Below are 20,427 nucleotides of genomic sequence, written 5' to 3' on the forward strand. Positions count from 1 at the left end.
AAAATAGAAGATTCATATTCCACCCAAATAATGATGAATGTATTGTGAATATATCAAAAACATTCAAGGAAATACCTCTTTTAGTTCCGGAGATATATAACTAAAACATCGAAAGTTACATATTTCTATCGCTTCACAGTTCCTGGTTCTTTTAACGCAACAACAGTACAAAATGTAATGGATAGAAATGTATTAGGGCATAGGTTATATTTAGAAAAAGAGATCTTCAATGATTGATCCTCTTGTGCGTTTTCATATTTTATTATGTGCTCGGAATATTCATTATTGACGGCAATGCACATTTACAGTCTTCTCTCGAGGGATAAAGAATTGCCCTAGGTATTGCAGCAATGCAGCGATGATACAGCGTTTCACATCCTCTGGGATTGTCCATAAATTTGTAGGACGTGCATTATTCAACGCGATCTATGAATGAATGAATGAATGAAGACGTCCGAATTCTCAATACCATATTCTACCACCTAACAGTTTTTATCCAGCTTATTACCATTTCATATTCATGAACTTTCTTAACACATTAAAAATATTTTGGGTTAAATGTTACTGTTTCTTCATTTCTCAATTCAAATATACTGTATTCTCAAATCGGAGACAATTATGTTTTAGTTCTGTTATTTTGTTTCTTTTAAAAATGTATACCTGTTGCCATTTCTTGATGGATGCAGTATTTTTGTATCTGTCTCTTGCCACAGTCCAGAGCAAAGTGTAGTTTCCACCGAAGTCCCAGCCTCATCCATGGCTGTGACAATATGGAAGCTGCTGGGGTATGGGTGGTGCTGAGTAATGACATTTGGAGCACAACTAGTGTCCGAGTGTTATGAAAGGTGTTGCTCATAGGATCAGTCGTGCTGCAGTAGCACCTTCTGGTCCAGTGAGGAAAGCAATGACAGACTACCTCACTCCTCATCTTGCCTAGTACGCCTCATTTGGGCTCTGCCATTGGTTTTTGCAGTTTTCCTATAACTGCATAGCTTTCGAGGTGCTATTTGAGGATCCAACCAGCCTCTGGACTGATAACCTAACAGACAGACAGATACCTCCTTTTCCAAACTTGAGTTCGTCCGTCATAAAAACCTTGAAAACCCAAGGGACACATAATTGTACCGTTAGTATGTACAGTACATTACTGTACAGTTGTGTAGCTTGCACTCCAACAAGGAAGCAACTTGCGTATCAGCAAGACCTTGCGCCAGCGAACGGACTGATATGCCAAGACAAGTGCCTGGTCTCAGCCTCTAAACTCTCAATCTGAAGTAACCAATCAATGTATAAATGAATTATATGTCTGAATTTGTAACATGTTTTCTAAGGGAACAACATATTACTATAGTTTTGTTTTTTAAAAGCAAAGTAGGTGTCAATATCTCCGGTTTTAATAATCTCACGGAAAAAATCACGTTTTACGACCTCCTTTTAACACAATTTAAGAATACGAAAACATAATATTGATATTTTAAATAAATTAGGATTTATTTTGGTATAACACCTTAGGTGAATAACCCTGAATATGTGTGCTTCTAAAACACATTTTGATAAATGAATAAAAGAGAAGTGAGTTTAAAAACACAGAAATGAACGGTACTGAGGAAAAAGTAATGGTTAGGTAAATGTATGTTTGATAACCATATGTATAAATGAGTAGGTACAAATAGTTTCGAGGTAAATATCAGTTCACTGTTGTTACACAGGAGGAGTGTTCAAGTTGAATTTAATTTTATTTCATTTCATGAATGGTATTGTTTTCTCCAATATTTTATGAAAATCAAAGAGTTGAAGGTAATTTTATGAAGGAGTCTGCTGCCTCAAAGTAACAAACCTCTCTACTCCACTCCAAATACATTTTGCTCGTAGCTTTCTCTTCATTTTCATAACTATTATTAAACGTCTGTTAACTTTGTGTTGCTTCTTCCAGGTACGAATGGTGTCTCAGGGTGCCCAGACCAATGGCGGAGAGCGTTTCATCTCACGTCGAGGTCTCATGAAGAGTTACTCAGAGGCAGGCGGTAGATTTGGAGTCGTCCAGGCTACTGAAACGTATGAAGAAACGAGTAATGATCATGAACCTCTACAGCGAACTCAGTCAGAAGAACCACCACGATCGCCATTCCTCGTTACCACACCTCCTGAGACAATCCTGTCATCGTCTTCCGCGCCTCCTGCAACCACTTCACCTGCCCCCGTCCAAGTGCAACCAACCACCACCGCTACAACCACTACTGCCACTACGGTTGCCACCGATTCCTCAGTCAAAAAGAAAAAAGCTTACAAGGAAATATTCATCGACTTCGAACCTCAGGGAGTTGAACGTCGTGCCAAGAAACGAATGCTCCAAAAGACGCTCTCTGAGGGAGAAATTTTGGTTGACCGTCGAACGTTGTTCAACAATGGTGAAGCTGAAATGGATACTGCATCTGTTAGTCAAGAAGGGATCTCGGAAGATCGAAATTATCCATATTATCAAAACGAAGACGTATTTCTTGAACCATTAGAGAAGAAGAGTGTGGCATTATTTTCATCTATACCAGCGGAACTCGCAACATCATCGCCTCTCCTATTAGAAGACTCGCAAGAAGATGAATTCCACGAAAATCTTATCTATAGAGGACTATTTCGGAAACGTAGTGTTTCTTTGGAGGATGCGGTATCGTCCACTGCGAGTGATCAAGATATGCCTGTTTTTCACCAAGCCAGAGACGAGGAATATTTTTCAGATACCAAGTCAGCCCCACCATCACCTGAGCGAAAATTATCCCGACAACCGGCAGAGGATAAAGATGATATTATATCTCGAGTGTCGGAGCCTCAGGGAGAAAAGGAGGAGGTGCAGCCCCCAACCACGCCTCTTACGCAACGGTCTTCCCCATTTGCCTCCAGTGATTCACTAGCCAATGACCTGAGGGACCACAGTGACGGCATCTGGAATGAATCACAAGCAACTGTATGTATGAGGAGCAAATTATTATCTTCTTTATATCATCGTTGCACCTAGAAAAACTGCGCTATGTGATAATATTTCACTCTAGAACTCTACCAGAAAGGTTCTGAGTGATACATGTGCTGCGGGTCAGTATTTCTCCCCTCAGCATTATCACACAACGGTATTTCGAGGCGCAACAATGACATGCTGTATGCAGAGTGAGCAATTTAAAACTGGTCCCTTACTCACAGCCACCATCTCAGACTATCTGAAGAACATGCCAGACAGGCCAGTTTTAAGTCGATCGCTCAGTATATGAAAACTTTTTAACTGCTCCTTCCTTCCTTCCTTCCTTCCTTCCTTCCTTCCTTCCTTCCTTCCTTCCGTTTTCTTCCCATCCCTTCCTTTCCCTTCCTTGGTTAAAAGCTTGTCTTTTGTGCTTATGTTATGAGTAACAGTTAAGGCAGTTTGTCGGAATTTAACCCTGAGAATTCCACATACGATCTAATCGTAACACTGATTATTTGTCACCTTCTTGTCCTTCAGTCCTCGAGACCATAGGTTCTATTCCCGGCCGCCTCGAGGGATTTTAATCTTAAAAGTTTAATCCACTTGACTCGGAGACTGGGTGTTTGTGTTGATTCCAAAATTCTTGCAGCTTACATATCACACACAACACTATTCTCCACCACACTAACACTCAACTTCCTGTACACAGAAGATGCTGCCCGCCATCATCAGAGGGTCTGCCTTACAAGGTTAGCAATACCCACTAGAAATCAAGAATTAATTATTGGTTAAATACCAAATGAGACATTTAAATGATGATTATTTGCTAATGAATGTGAGAAGGATGCTCGACAGAATAAGAATGGGAGGCTACTGGGGTAAAAAGATTCAGAACAAAGATAAGAGACTCAGCAAGAAAGTAACGATTATAGTGAAAGATGTCGAGAAGCAGATGATTATGGCAGAATGTGAGACTAAAAAAATTATTAGAATTATGTAAAATTACCCAAAATATGTAAATAATGAAAAAAAGCTTTCAAACAGAGAAGTAATAGGTATGGTGTGGTGGCTAATGGGAATATATAAATATAAGGGTCGGAGAGAAAAACATAACGAAAAATCATTGTCTTGTGGACCCTGATATTATATTATATTATATTATATTATATTATATTATATTATATTATATTATATTATATTATATTATATTATATTATATTATATTATATTATATTATATTATATTACACTGACTGACAGAGCAAATGCAACACCAAGAAGGAGTGGTCAGAACTTTATGCCAATTGCAGGGTAGACTGACGTCACTGAGGTATGCTCATGATGTGAAATGCGCCGCTGTGCTGCGCACGTAGTGAACGATAAATGGGACACGGCGTTGGCGAATGGCCCACTTCGTACCGTGATTTCTCAGCCGACAGTCATTGTAGAACGTGTTGTCGTGTGCCACAGGACACATGTATAGCTAAGAATGCCAGGCCGCCATCAACGGAGGCATTTCCAGCAGACAGACGACTTTACGAGGGGTATGGTGATCGGGCTGAGAAGGGCAGGTTGGTCGCTTCGTCAAATCGCAGCCGATACCCATAGGGATGTGTCCATGGTGCAGCGCCTGTGGCAAAGATGGTTGGCGCAGAGACATGTGGCACGTGCGAGGGGTCCAGGCGCAGCCCGAGTGACGTCAGCACGTGAGGATCGGCGCATCTGCCGCCAAGCGGTGGCAGCCCCGCACACCACGTCAACCGCCATTCTTCAGCATGTGCAAGACACCCTGGCTGTTCCAATATCGACCAGAACAATTTCCCGTCGATTGGTTGAAGGAGGCCTGCACTCCCGGCGTCCTCTTAGAAGACTACCATTGACTCCACAGCATAGACGTGCATGCCTGGCATGGTGCCGGGCTAGAGCGACTTGGATGAGGGAATGGCGGAACGTCGTGTTCTCCGATGAGTCACGCTTCTGTTCTGTCAGTGATAGTCATCGCAGACGAGTGTGGCGTCGGCGTGGAGAAAGGTCAAATCCGGCAGTAACTGTGGAGTGCCCTACCGCTAGACAACGCGGCATCATGGTTTGGGGCGCTATTGCGTATGATTCCACGTCACCTCTAGTGCGTATTCAAGGCACGTTAAATGCCCACCGCTACGTGCAGCATGTGCTGCGGCCGGTGGCACTCCCGTACCTTCAGGGGCTGCCCAATGCTCTGTTTCAGCAGGATAATGCCCGCCCACACACTGCTCGCATCTCCCAACAGGCTCTACGAGGTGTACAGATGCTTCCGTGGCCAGCGTACTCTCCGGAACTCTCACCAATCGAACACGTGTGGGATCTCATTGGACGCCGTTTGCAAACTCTGCCCCAGCCTCGTACGGACGACCAACTGTGGCAAATGGTTGACAGAGAATGGAGAACCATCCCTCAGGACACCATCCGCACTCTTATTGACTCTGTACCTCGACGTGTTTCTGCGTGCATCGCCGCTCGCGGGGGTCCTACATCCTACTGAGTTGATGCCGTGCGCATTGTGTAACCTGCATATCGGTTTGAAATAAACATCAATTATTCGTCCGTGCCGTCTCTGTTTTTTCCCCAACTTTCATCCCTTTCGAACCACTCCTTCTTGGTGTTGCATTTGCTCTGTCAGTCAGTGTATATTATATGCGGTGGTCGTCCCAAACGATCTCTATGTGACGTGTCTTGATAAATGGATAGAAAGGGAAGGAAAGGAAGTCCAGGGGCTCGAGATCTGGCGATCTAGTAGACCAGAGAACAGGTCCTTCCCTTTCTATCCATTTATCAAAACACGTCACATAGAGATGGTTTTGGACGACGAGGGGGAGGGAGAGCGACCGATGTATTTCAAAACTGTAGTAAACGCGACGGGTTGCATAAAACGAGATCGTAAGAGGTCGGTGAACCATCTGGTATGTACGTCATCTAAATTCGTTTAGCTCCACTTTTCACTTCAAAAAACTGTTGAGTTTTAATTCATAATCGATACTCGTGCATTAAAGTGCCTTTTATCCGGCTCCATGGCTAAATGGTTAGCGTGCTGGCATTTGGTAGAGAGGGTCCCGGGTTCGATTCCCGGCCAGGTTGGGGATTTTAACCTTAATTGGTTAATTCCAATGGCTCGGGGGCTGGGGGTGTGTGCCGTCTTAAGCATTAGAATTCGTCATAGGAAGGGCCCCATCCTAATAGACGTGCAGGTCACCTATACGGCGTAAAATTGAAAGACCTCTCCGGAGGTCACACGGCATTATTATTATTATTATTATTATTATTATTATTATTATTATTATTATTATTATTATTATTACTTCAAAACCTCAACTTTTATTCTCGTTTTGCTCATTATTATCATACAAAACATTTCCGCGTGAGTTAGGATGCAATGTAAATAATCAGGCCTACAGCTCTTGTCGTCGCGGTTAGTCAGTTAACCACTCCAGAGTAACAGCTCTCTGCATCAAACCGCCACGGACTACGCGATACGTTCTGCCATCTTTGGGATTTGAAAACAACTTTTAAAGAAGGCATTAGAAACGGGTTGCCTTCTCGATATGAAGCAGCCATCGGATGCATATCGAGCAGGCAGTGCCGTGATCACACTGTAAACTGTGATCATGTTCTCCATACCTACAGAATTGTCCTTTCAAGCTCTAGCTATGCAATACGCCCAAGTTTGTAGTTCAAAACGGGGTTGTGATCGGCTAGCGTGGCGCGTGATTCGAATGGAAAGGGAAAGTGAATCGGCACTTACAACTTCGTAAATATGTTCTCAACGTACAGAAATCTTGTTCTCATCATACAATATCGTGTAAGTTTCATGAGTTTTGGGATTACCAGGGTGTTCGCGTGCTCATGTGATCCTTAAGAGGAGGCGCCCCTGCGTCTTGCAGCGTGTTAGGGACTCGTGCGCTGTATCGAGTAGATGATAGGTAAATGATAGAAAAAGAGAAAAAATATCATTAAAAAATTGTCAAGATTTCTAGTATTTTTTTCACATTGTCCTTTCACATTTTTTTTAAAAGGCATGCACTGTAGGGTTAATTGAGGTTTTTATGTGAGTAGCAGCCTACTGCAACGCGCACGTGGCCGAACTTGTCATTGTTGTCTCCCGGGTTGACATAGGGCAGTGTGTTATATTTGTTTACCAGTCATGAATCGAATGCCCCCAGCTGGGAATGTACCTACTTTCTATCTAACCATAAATGAAAAATATTAGACATGCAAATCAGCGGTGATTTATTTATTTATTTATTTATTTATTTATTTATTTATTTATTTATTTATTTATTTATTTATTTATTTATTTATTCTTCTTCTTCGTTTAGGCCTACGATGGACCACGTGGTTCTTAACTCTGGTGAGCTCTTTTCTTCCTCTTAGCCCAGTATTCTTTCATTCTAGCGCTATGGATGTCTTTTCTTTCTTGAGTCCATTTCACTCCTACTCCTGGACGCAGTGATTTAGTTGTTAGTGACTGGAGAGAGTCAGATGTCTTGACTAACTTTCTGAATTTATCTCGGTTGTAAATGTCAATGTGATCAATGTTTAGGTATTGTAGGTCTTTCCGTACTAAATTCGTCCATTTGGCATTTGTTGCTTTCCCTCTAGATACAGTGTTGAAGATTCTTGAAGTGAGCCTCTGGCTGTCCATCCTGACTACATGACCATAGAAGATTAGTCTTCTCTTCCTCATAGCTGTTGTAAGGCTCTCTATTTTACTGTACAGTTCCTTGTTGTGCCTGATTCTGTAGCCATCTCCTTCTTTAATGGGACCCATAATCCTTCTGAGGATCTTTCGCTCTTTCAGTTCTAGTTTTCTGAGTTGTCCTTTCCGGGTCATGTTTAGGCATTTTGAGGCGTACAGTACAGATGGTCTTACTACGGTGTTGTAGTGTCTAAGTTTAAGATTCAAGGAGAGGGATTTAGACTTGTATATGTTCTCACAAAGATGATAAGCTGTTTCTAATTTAGTGCATCTACTCTTCATTGCAAGATCCTCATTAACATTTGGGGTTATCCACTCTCCAAGATATTTGAATGAGTTGGCCTTGTGTATTATTTTGTCCCCCAAAGAAATGAAGTTGGGTGCTTCTCTGATGTTTGTCAGAAATTCTGTTTTATTGACAGCAATCTTTAGCCCTGCTTTAGCTGCTATGCATTCTAGGGAGGATAGCTGGAACGTAGCTTCTTCCATACTTGAAGCTAAGAGTGTGAGGTCATCTGCGAAGGCTAAGCAAGTAACTGTTAACTTGTCTTTTTTGTAGCCAATTTTTAATCCAGAGTTGTCAGCTAGTGTTTTCGTCCATTCCCGAATGACCTTCTCCAGCAGACAGTTAAACAGGATAGGGGACAAACCATCTCCCTGTCTAACACCTGTTTTGATCTCGAAGCATTCTGATAATACCCCTCTGAATTTGACTTTGGAGATGGTGTTTGTCAGAGTAGCCTTCACAAGATTCAAAGTCTTCTTATCCAGTCCCATTTCAGTCAACGTCTCAAAGAGGGACTGTCTGTCTACCGAGTCGTACGCCTTCTGGAAGTCAACGAAAATTGCTACATAGGGTGAGGTGCTGAGGTTTTTGTAGGTAAAGATAGTTTCGAGGTTCAGAATCTGCTCTGTGCATGATCTTGACTTCCTAAATCCAGCTTGGTACTCTCCTATGCAGGAATCTAATTGTGCCTCCACTCTTTTAAGCAATGCTTTGGAGAAGATTTTGTACGTCACTGATAGGAGAGAGACCCCTCTATAGTTGTTAGGGTCTAACTTGTCTCCTTTCTTGTGCAACGGGTGGATGATAGCTGAAGTCCAATCCCTTGGTAGTGTTTCTGTTGTCCAGATGTCAGTTATGATTCTATGGATACTGTCAATTGACTCTTCATCTGCATGTTTCCATAATTCTGCAATGATGCCATCTTCGCCTGCTGCTCTGTTAGATTTCAGTTCAGAAATGATCTGTTTGATTTCTTCTTTGGTAGGAGGAAGGGAGTCAGGGTTAATAACATTCTTCGGTTGAAATTGTAGTTTTTCCTTTGGTTCTTCTGCATTGAGGAGGCCATCAAAATATTTTGCAAGGGCTGTAGTACAATCTTCATTGTTCATTTTCAGTTCTCCGTCTGGTCCTCGAAGGTGGAGTGTGGGGGCTGAGTAAGCGTTTGTCTGAGGTTTTAGAGTTTTGTACAGGTTACTGGTGTTGTTCCTTTGAAAGTCTTTCTCTGCCTGATCTATGATGTCGTTGTTATATTGCCTCTTAGCATTTCTAATGGTCTTGGCCGTGTTCTTTCTGACTGTTAGGAAGGCTGTATGATTTTCCGTGTTTTTGTTGCAGTTCCATTTCACCCATGCCTGTCTTCTCTCCTCTATTGCCTTATCACATGTTGGTGTCCACCATGGGTGTTTACTCCTTCTGGTTGCAAGGATGGTTTCTATTGCTGCATCTATCAGTGCCTTCTGTAGGTTAGGCCAATGTGTTTTATTCTGATTATTGCTTAGTACCTTAGTAATGTTGTTGTTCTCTTTCAGCTGGGCTGGATTAAATTTTGGGATTCTGGACCTGGTGTAATTGTTACCTCTGTACTTCGTGAGTGGAACGAAATTTGCTTTGACCAAAGATAGGTAGTGGTCTGAATCAATATTGGCACCTCTCAATACCTTGACGTTCATTATTTCCTTGCTATTCCTTCTACTGATGGCAATGTGATCTAACTGGTACTCTCCTAGCAAGGGATTGGGACATCTCCAGGTCTTGGCTTTTCGGGGGAGGTGTCTAAATGCTGTAGATTTAAGAACAAGGTTGTGATTTTTACACAGGTTGATCAGCCTCTCACCATTACAATTGGTTCTCTTGTGGGCCGGGTATTCTCCGATATGTTCTTAAACCTCCGCTCCTTACCAATCTGGGCATTAAAGTCCCCCATTAAGATGATCATGTGATGTTCAGGAATTTTATCGATTGTCTCTTCCAGTTCTTCCCAAAAGTATTCAACACTTTCAATATTACTCTTATTAGTATCATTGGTAGGTGCATGGAAGTTAACAATCGTGTAGGCTTTGTTGAGACTTCTGAAGGCTATAGTGGACGTTTTCCCATTTGGTGATGAGAAGGAGATAATAGAGTTGATCATTTTGTTGTTGACTATGAAGCCTGTACCCAGGTGAGGCATATTCTTCATCACTCTCTGACCTGGCTGTCCCTTGTAGATCCTGAAGCCTTGTGACTCAAAAGGTTCTTCGTCCGTAAATCTTGTCTCCTGTAAAGCCGTTATAAGGATGTTGTGTTTTGTTAGGACGTCCAATGTATGTTTCAGTTTTCCTGTTTGTAGGAGGGAATTAATGTTTATTGTTGCCAGATAGTTGATGTGTTTCTTCCTCTTACATGAAGATGCAGGCTCCCCAGAATCCGATGGCCTGCTTGCCCCACTGTGAGTGGGGGTGGATTTGTTACCACCTGGGGTAGATTTCCAATTAGTCGTTTGCTCCATGTTTCCAGAGTTACGAAAAAGTTTAGAGGGGTTACCCGAAGGTAACGTGGTGTTTAACTATCAAGGTTGTAAGCCTTGAAGCCCCCAGCACTGATCGGTTCACTGACCCAGCTTCCCGCTGGGATTGGTTACCCAACCTTCCACTGGGTTGCTCAGCTTAACAGGGGGCACCTCGTGTAGGTTACGTGCTGGAGTTGTAGTGAAAGAGGCTAGTTGGGTTTATTTATTTATTTATTTATTTATTTATTTATTTATTTATTTATTTATTTATTTATTTATTTATTTATTTATTTATTTATTTATTTATTTATTTATTTATTTATTTATTTATTTATTTATTTATTTATTTATTTATTTTCGTTTGCCTATCACTTATTTGAAGGCCTCAGCTTTGATTCCTGGCCTATAGGCTATAAGGATTTTAATTCTGGTCTGGGAGCTGGAACTCTGGAATAAGTCAGCTTTGTGAGACCAAATGAGTAGCTGTCTGATATGAGGGGCATTGGAGTCAATCATGAAAGCCAAACAATATGGCTCAGAATATAACTCTTTCCATATAACACATGCCGTTCCAAATCTAAGGAGGTAGAAGGGGATAATAAATCAGTGCTATTGCCCAGTGATACATTTATTATTATTATTATTATTATTATTATTATTATTATTATTATTATTATTATTATTATTATTATTATTATTATTATTATTATTATTATTATTATTGCCATAGTGACAATAATGATAACTATTGTTTTGTTTTGGTTTTTTTTACATTCTTCAATCTTTATGTTAGCTTATCCCAGTTTATTATCTGCATAAAGAAAGATGCTTGAGAAGCAATTCTATCTAATACTAGAAATACAGTAGCAAAGTTTATACTAACTTAAGTTTGTATTCATATTGCTAAAATATCATACCGTAAACTAAACAAACTTTTAGCATGTTTCCACCATTAAACTCAGTAAAAAAGCATGATAGTAAACTAGTAGCCTGCTGAACCTACTGCTGGCTTGCATGGTAGTTCAAAATTATCTATTACAGAAAGAGCAGGTTTGCATTTAGGTAGATTACAGTTTCTTCTTTACTTCATTGCTTAATTCTTTGCATTTTAGAGTTCAGCAATCGCATAGTAAAATGCATGTTAAAATGCAAATTTAAGGCATTTTGTCTAGAAATATAATTTAAACAAGTAGCCTACTGTTTAAACACATAATAAACCTCAGAAGATCAAAAATGTAATTATGGTGCAATAATATATTTCTTAAAGTTCTATTCATTAAGGGAAAGTACAGCATACTATTATTCTGAATCCATTTTGCTTTTTTGTAAAAGTCATCAGCATCATCATCTTCACCCCCTTCCTTTGCTCTATGCGACCAACCTTTTTCTTTAAGGGCCTTTTCTAAATTTTGCTGTGTAAATAACCATTTTAAGTACGGTAATAGGCCTAGATAAGTTCTGTACTCAGAACAATTTTTCTGCTCATCTTAATCTTCCTAACATGTGATAGAACATCTTTAATACTGGTACCAGCACTGAAGTTCTATCTCCAATGGCTTAGAAATCATGCAAAGAATCTTTAGTCCTAACTCAGCCAATAATATGTACATACTGATATCCTCAAATATTCATTCTTGCTCAAGTAAAAGCCATTTTAAAGCCCATCTTTTATAAACACGTCTCAAAAATAAGACAAGTTCAAAGCATTACTACCTTCATTTGTAGAACAAACAAATTCTGTGTTACAGTACAGTATCATAAATGAAGATGATATCTTTCCTGAGTCATGTTTTCTTATATCAGCTGTTATTAGCCTTAACTAAAACTTAAAGTTCAAAATTCATTCCTTGAATATTTTTTTCCATTTCCTATTAAGCCTATATCTAATTTATCATATTGTGTAGAGATCATTTTCATTTTAGAAGCAAATAAATAAACAAACCAAACCTCATTATAAAGCCCTCTTTGCCACTAGATCTACTGGGCAACAAACTGACTACTCTAGCACAACATTAGAGCAAAATCAATCAAAATACCATCAGCCTTCATGACTAACATCACTAGAGTAACCATAATATTTAGCTTCTCAATTGTCCTTACAAATTTAAGACTCCCACACTCTACACTGCCATTTCAAAAGAAAAACCCTTAGACAGAGCCAAGAATCAAACCTGCAACCACTCAGACAGCAACAAGCCTATACAGTGTTCAACCCTATACCATACTTAACCTGCTTCAAACAGAGTTATAAATCAGGGCATGAACTGTAGATAGTGGATGGTGCAGGAATATGAATGCTGACAAAATGCCATACATCTCTGGAATGATAATGGATGAATAGCACATAATTGAAATAAAGAAATAGGGAAACTGGAAATTCTTGAGATAACCTGTCCTGCTTTCTCATTATCCAGAACAAACTTCACGTGTTGTCACAGCATTTTGAATCCAGGTACAAAAGACAAACTTTTAACCATGTGAGCTACTGAAAGATAATTAATAAAATAGCTACCCTTATTTCATCTGATCAGCCACTGAAAGTATTGTAATTCCAGAATTATAAGGGCTATCCCTGTAACACACAGGATCATAATTAGAAATGAAAAAAAACCTAAGCCCATATATGAACAATGAGATTACTGACTGCAATGTATCATTGTATAAAATTAATTTAATGATCATTTAGATGATGATCATATGTTCTCCATTTATTCAGGCAAAATAGACAAATTCACCTACACTATTCATGAGCTTCAATGGCAAAGTGTAGGTATTATCAGCAGCAAAAATTTGTATATTTTTGACTTCAGGAAATATCTGAAATAAGCATTTTTATTATAAGAATATAATTGTTTAATTTCAGTGTGGATATATATTCATTGCTAGAAAATATTTTGAGTCCTTCAACTGCTCCTTCAAATGAGTGTATTATGTGATTCAAGAAACCCTGAATTGTTACATGAGCTTGAAATACAGGACTGGTCATCCTTCCTTGTGATATTCATACTCCTTCTGTCAGTGCAGTGTCAGAGAGAGAATCCATAACAGTCAATTTCACTTAATGGTTGGTGATAACTACCACTACTGACGATGCAGGCACCAGGTGTTGCAGGCTGACTTGGACAACGGCACTGGCATGAGCTCATCTGATCTTAGTTCGCTGGCTGCCAACTCTTTGGGTGCTGCAACTGCTTTGGCGTTAACTCCTTCCTCACGTCGTAAGCAGCTGCTTCTTCTACAACACCAACAACGCAGTTCCATGGACACAGAAGCGCTGGAAGAGGAGCTTGCTGCAGAAGCAACTGATGTACAGGCAAGTCTACGATTCAAAGATTGATGTCGCTAAGATTTTGTTCTGACATGAAAAATTATATCATAATATCTTCCCTAATACAAAAATGTATCTCAAAGAAAAGACAAGAAAAGCAAGATGATGCAATGTTTAAAAAATAAACATGCAATTCTAAATTACAAGAAGAAACTAAGAGACCATTAGAGCCTTAAAAACCAAAGACCTAACTCTTTGCTAAGTTTTCGTGCTGAAAGTTGGAAAATTTAGTTCTTCAAAATTTATATGGGAATGCTTTTATTATCCTAACTCATCCTTCATTAAAAGAAAAGTTTTGCATTGCATGTAGACCCTATTAGTATTTTCCTTAGAAAAATCCAGTCATGTTTGGAACATGTATATTCAAACCTGCATCTTGTTTATTGACTTGAAATTGCCTTAGTTGGCTAAATTAATTTTTAGCTTCTCAGTGCAATAGCCTATTTTATCTTCAGAGTTATTTCTTCTGTTTATTTACAGTGCATGGTGAGTAAACATTCAAATTACATCAGTTGGTTATTTTTAAGTAGGCTGTATGATTTACTGGTCTGTCCTAAAACTAGAAAATTTGGCAAAATAGGGAGCATGATTTTTAATGGTTTATACAGATTTGCATCTTGATTTTTCCATTTATTTTCCCTCTAGATTAAATTTCTTTCCCAGAAAAAATGTGATAAAATTAATTTATTTTTCTCTGGTATTTCATGTGAATTGCATTCATGAAGATGATTCAGCAAGGACATCAATTGCAGGAGATAGTCAAAGTTCCACAGTCCTTCAAATAGTTGACATGTTACTGTATCATAACCTGTCAGAAATCAAAAACTGATATAAAAGTCTATGGTTAGGGGCAAATTTACACATAGGCATACTAGGCAGGTACAAACACTGGCAAATTTTAAAATAATAATTCAGGTTATTTCAAGGTAACTCACAAAGAATTTTATTCTGATTATTGGCAATGTTGACTGTAACCATCGAGCAAGAAATAGGCTGTAGACAATTGGCACAGTATTGTTGAAAGCATTGTAAACTGCGTGTTATGTTAAAATTGTGCTAGTATGGGAACTAGTGTTTGTGTTAACATGAGTGACGGAAGAAGAAAGCTTAGTGCTATTCAGTATTATTTAAAGCTAAAGAAGGTCAAGGAAACAAAGATTGCCAATGTTATATATAAAACTCAATGACTGGAAACATATTTCAGATCTGTGCATCATGATACGGAACACGGATCACACTTGTCAGCATGCACAAGTCCCACTGCATGTATTCTCCGTAACATAATGATTAGTACCCTTTGATGCCAACCTCAGAGGCAATTCCTTGTAATGCTGGAAATTTAAGAATAGCAGGAGGGTTGGTATGTTGTTAAAATGGACATGCAGCTCACCTCCATGCAGGGTGTACCTGAAAAGAACTGCACCACCTCAGGATGAGGACACAAGTTTTCTTACTGCATGTATTGTTGAACCTACAGATGAAGTCAATACTCATTGTTAATGCTGAGAATGCTAAGAATGAAATCCCTGCTCCTCAAAACACTGGCAGGAGAAACATTGAAACAGATCAAGTGTTTTAATAGTGATCCTGCTACAGTACAGTACGAATCAATCAGGACACAATAATAACTCTTTTTTTTTTTTTTTTTTTTAATGGTAAGGTGTTCAGATGTATATCCAACTTTTCCGGCTGCTACCCATACGATGGAGTCAAACCATCGCAATCAACCTTCCCTCATTTTATCTTGAATGAGGGTGATACCAAACTGCTGCCTGAGAAGTTGACTTTATGTAGTTTTGGTCATGGGTCAGCATCTCATTCCATTTAACATTACTGGACAAACAACAATGAAGTAGATGTTTGTCTTACACTGCAAGTATGATATCCTGAACAAGTTAGCTTTTTGTAGATGTACACCATTGGATGGAACCATCAGCTGGACTTGCTTCCAAATACTCCATTTTCACAGTATTAAGACGAAGCTCAGACTGCAAAAGGCAATCAGCCTATTTCTGCACTTGCTGCTGAAGCTCTTCCCTAGCTCTTCCCTCATTTTATGTTCAATGGAGGTGATACTAAACTGCTGCCAGAGAAGTTGACTTTATGTAGTTTTGGTCATAGGACAGTGAAGTAGATCTTTGTCTTCAGATGGATTGGCATTCTATGCATACACAAAGTACCATCACTTTGACCACATTGCTTTGACTTGCACTCTAACATCAACACGGATTCATCAAGCACAGCAAGGACAGTGGATTCAGAAAGTGATGGAACCTACTAGAAGAAAGAATATTCTGTACGTGGTGTTGGTAAAACCAGATGAGCTCTATAGAGAAACCAAAGTAATAGTGGTATTTAGTGATCATGAAGCATTTTTGCCATACTTAAAAATAAATGTGATAGAAAGGAAGGTCTTAAAAGTAGGACTATTAGGCAGTACCATATGGCTGATAAAACAGGCATGAGGGAGTTTTAAAAAAGTAACTACGATTGGTGGAAAATGGTAAATAAATATGTAAACAGACTCTGACAGCAATTGATGAGGAATGTAAAAACAAGTTTGTACTTTTAAAGGTGGTAAGGAATGGTAAAGACCCAATATACTATAACAGAGAAGTAAAGAGACTAAGAAGGAGGTGCACGGTGGGAAGAAATAGAGTTAGAATTGGCTGTAAAACTAAGGAGAAATTGAAGGAACTTACTAGGAAACTGATCCAGCAAAGAAGTCAGCTAAGGATAACATGATGGCAAGTATAATAGGGAGTCATACATATTTTAGTGAAAAATGGTAGGTTATGTATAGGTACGGTACTTTAAGGCAGAAACAGGTTCCAAGAAGGACTTTCCAGGAATCATTAATGAACAAGGAGAGTGTGTACCGTGAGGATCTTCAATCAATTAATCAATCAACCAATCAATCAATCAATCAATCAATCAATCAATCAATCAATCCTGATCTGCATTTAGGGCAGTCGCCCAGGTGGCAGATTCCCTATCTCTTGTTTTCTTAGCCTTTTCATAAATGATTGCAAAGAAATTGGAAATTTATTGAGCATCTCCCTTTGTAAGTTATTCCAATCCCTAACTCCCCTTCCGATAAACAAATATTTGCTCCAATTTGTCGTCTTGAATTCCAACTTTATCTTCATATTAGGATCTTTCCTACTTTTAAAGACACCATTCAAACTTATTCGTTTACTGATGTCCTCCCACGCCAGCTCAGAACATACCACTTAGTCAAGCAGCTCATCTCCTTTCTCCCAAGTTTTCCCAACCCAAACTTTGCAACATTTTTGTAACGCTACCCTTTTGTCGGAAATCACCCAGAACAAATCGAGCTGCTTTTCTTTGGATTTCTTCCAGTTCTTGAATCACGTAATCCTGGTGAGGGTCCCATACACTGGAACTATACTCCAGTTGGGGTCTTACCAGAGACACATATGCCCTCTCCTTTACATCCTTACTACAACCCCTAAATAGCCTCATAACCATGTGCAGAGATCTGTACCCTTTATTTACAATCATGTTTATGTGATTACCCCAATAAAGATCTTTCTTTATATTAATACCTAGGTATTTACAATGATCTCCAAAGGAAACTTTCACTCCATCGACCCAGTAATTAAAAGTGAGAGGACTTTTTATATTTGTGAAACTCACAACCTGACTTTTAACCCCATTTATCATACCATTGCCTTCTGTCCATCTCACAACATTATCAAGGTCATTTTGCAGTTGCTCACAACCTTGTATTCACTTTTCAGTCAGATTGTTGGTTACAGAGATAATGTCCAGTTAGAGACAGTGACTAATACTAAAGAAATATTGAAATTTACCTATGATAACAATGACATTTACAATAAGATACAAAAGTTTAAAACTAGAAAAGCAGTTGGAATTGATAAAATTTCTAGGAATATACTAAAGACAATGGGTTGGGATAGAATACCAATTCTGAAGTACTTATTTGATTATTGTTTGCATGAAGGAGCTATACGGTACTAAATGAATTAAGAGTTGCTTTAGTAGACCCTGTGTATAAAGGAAAGGGTGATAGACATAAAGATGAAAATTACAGGTCAGTCAATTTAACATATATTGCATGTAAGCTTTGGGAAAGCATGCTTCCTGATTATATTAAACATGTTTGCAAAATTAATAACTGGTTTGATAGAAGGCAGTTCAGGTTTAGGAAAGGTTATTCCACTGAAGCTCAACTTGTAGGATTCCAGCAAGGTATAGCAGATATGTTGGATTCAGGTCAAATGGACTGTATCGTGATTGACCTATCTAAGGCATTTGATATAGAGGATCATGGGAGACTACTGGCAAAATTGAGTGCAATAGGCCTAGACAAAAGATTGAATGGGTGGCTATATTTCTAGAAAATGTATCTGAGAGAATTAGAGTAGGCAAAGCTTTATCTGACCTTGTAATAATTAAGAAGGGAATTCTTCAAGGCAGTATTATTGGATCTTTGTGTTTTCTTATATCTAGGTATATAAATGATATGAGTAAAGAAGTGGAATCAGAGATAAGGCTTTTTGTGGATGATGTTATACTGTATAGAGTAATAAATAAGTTACAAGATTGTGAGCAACTGCAAAATGACCTCGGTAATGTTGTGAGGTGGACAATACGCAATGGTATGATGATAAACAGGGTAAAAAGTATGGTTGTGAGTTTCACAAATAGGAAAAGTCCTCTCAGTTTCAATTTCTGTACTGTATTGATGCAGTGAAAGTTCCTTATCGGAATCATTGTAAGTACCTAGGGGTTAATATAAGGAAAGGTCTTCACTGGGGTAATCACATAAATGGGATTGTAAACAAAAAGGTACTGATTTCTGCACATGGTTATGAAGGTGTTTAGGGGTTGGAGTAAGGATGTAAAGGAGAGAGCATATACACTAAGTCTCTGATAAGATGCCAAACAGAGTATGGTTCCAGTATATGGGACCATCACCAAGATTACTTGATTTCAGAACTGAAAAAAAATCCAAAGAAAAGCAGCTCACCATTTTCTGGGTGATTTCCGACAAAGGAGTAGCATTACAAATGTTGCAAAGTTTGGGCTGGGAAGACTTGGGAGAAAAGAGACGAGCTGCTCGACTAAGCAGTATGTTCTGAGCTGTCAGTGGAGGGATGGCGTGGAATGACATTAGTAGATGAATAAGTTTGAGTGGTGTCTTTAAAAGTAGGAAATATCACTATATGAAGATAAAGTTGGAATTCAAGAGGACAAATTGGGCAAATATTCATTTATAGGAAGGGGAGTTAGGGATTGGAATAACTTACCAAGGGAGAAGATCAATAAATTTCCAATTTCTTTGAAATCATTTAAGAAAAGGCGAGAAAACAATAGATGGAGATTCTGCCACCTGGGCGACTGCCCTAAATGCAGATCAGGATTGATTGATTGATTGATTGATTGATTGATTGATTGATTGATTGATTGATTGATTGATTGATTGATTGATTGATTGATTGATTGATTGATTGATTGATTGATTGATTGATTGATTGATTGATTGATTGATTGATTGATTGATTGATTGATTGATTGATTGATTGATTGATTGATTGATTGATTGATTGATTGATTGATTGATTGATTGATTGATTGATTGATTGATTGATTGATTGATTGATTGATTGATTGATTGATTGATTGATTGATTGATTGATTGATTGATTGATTGATTGATTGAAGCATCTCATCATCAGTGAATAGCGGAGCCAAAGGAAATTACACATTATGGTGTCCATGACGAGGATGAAAAGAGTGGCAACAGCATAGATCCCTGATGGATCCCATGTTTCACGTCACCATTGGTGCCGGCTGGGCATCTCACACTGTTTGTGGTGTTTGAGTAGAGCAATTAAATGCATTTGATGAGGAGCTCTGGAGTTCCATGGTCGTACAACCAGTACTGTATAGGAGTTGGTTTGTGAAATGGTTGAAGGCCTTCTCCAAATTGAGGAAAGCTGGATGTAATTGTTTTCTCTTCTCCTGGTGTCTCTCTAACAATAGCCATGCAACAAAATTCACATCTGTAGTGTCAGAAACTTTGACAAACCTGCACTGCTTGATAGTGAGCGTGACAATGCTGTGAAGGTGCTGGTCAAAAACTCACTCAAAGATCTCCAAGGTGTCACTCAAGAGGTGAACTGAACAATAGTTTGAACATAGATCCAGGTCCCCTTGTTTTTAAAAATGGACACTGTTCTACTTGTTGACCAACATCAACAGATGATATGCAAACCATTAACATTTTGTGTGAAGGCAGAAGCCAATACTGCATTCATGGACGTATCAGTCACTCTTCGTGTGACATATGAACATGTTAGAAGAAAAACAAATGGAAACTCCTACAAGTAGGCCTAGCAGCCAGTTGTTGATATAGGTTTCCTCACCTCCTTCAAAAATGAACATGAACATGGTTTTAAATTGAAAACTCATACCAGTAGAAAATGTAAGGCAAGTGAAAATATGAGAATCTGATGGATTCAATATTTACAAGTGTAATGCTTGCTAAATGTGCTCTATCAGTGATAGGAATGACTGAAGATACACAAGACATCAGTATGAACAACTGATGTAATCTGAGGGAGATAATACACACAGTTAGGGTGTGAAAGACAAGG

The 20,427-nt window shown here is 38.9% G+C and overlaps 1 protein-coding gene across 1 annotated transcript in view; it reads left to right on the top strand.

Moving 5' to 3' along the window:
- LOC136857204 (serine-rich adhesin for platelets) overlaps nucleotides 1–20,427 on the top strand; it is a 329,451-nt gene that overhangs the window by 69,771 nt on the left and 239,253 nt on the right. Inside the window, exons 5-6 of the mRNA XM_068224997.1 lie at nucleotides 1,934–2,959; nucleotides 13,556–13,765. Coding sequence (XP_068081098.1) covers nucleotides 1,934–2,959; nucleotides 13,556–13,765 — 1,236 coding nt within the window. The remainder of the gene's footprint in view (nucleotides 1–1,933; nucleotides 2,960–13,555; nucleotides 13,766–20,427) is intronic.

This window comes from Anabrus simplex, chromosome 1 (assembly GCF_040414725.1).
Source record: "Anabrus simplex isolate iqAnaSimp1 chromosome 1, ASM4041472v1, whole genome shotgun sequence".
NCBI classification, from domain to species: Eukaryota; Metazoa; Arthropoda; class Insecta; order Orthoptera; family Tettigoniidae; genus Anabrus; species Anabrus simplex.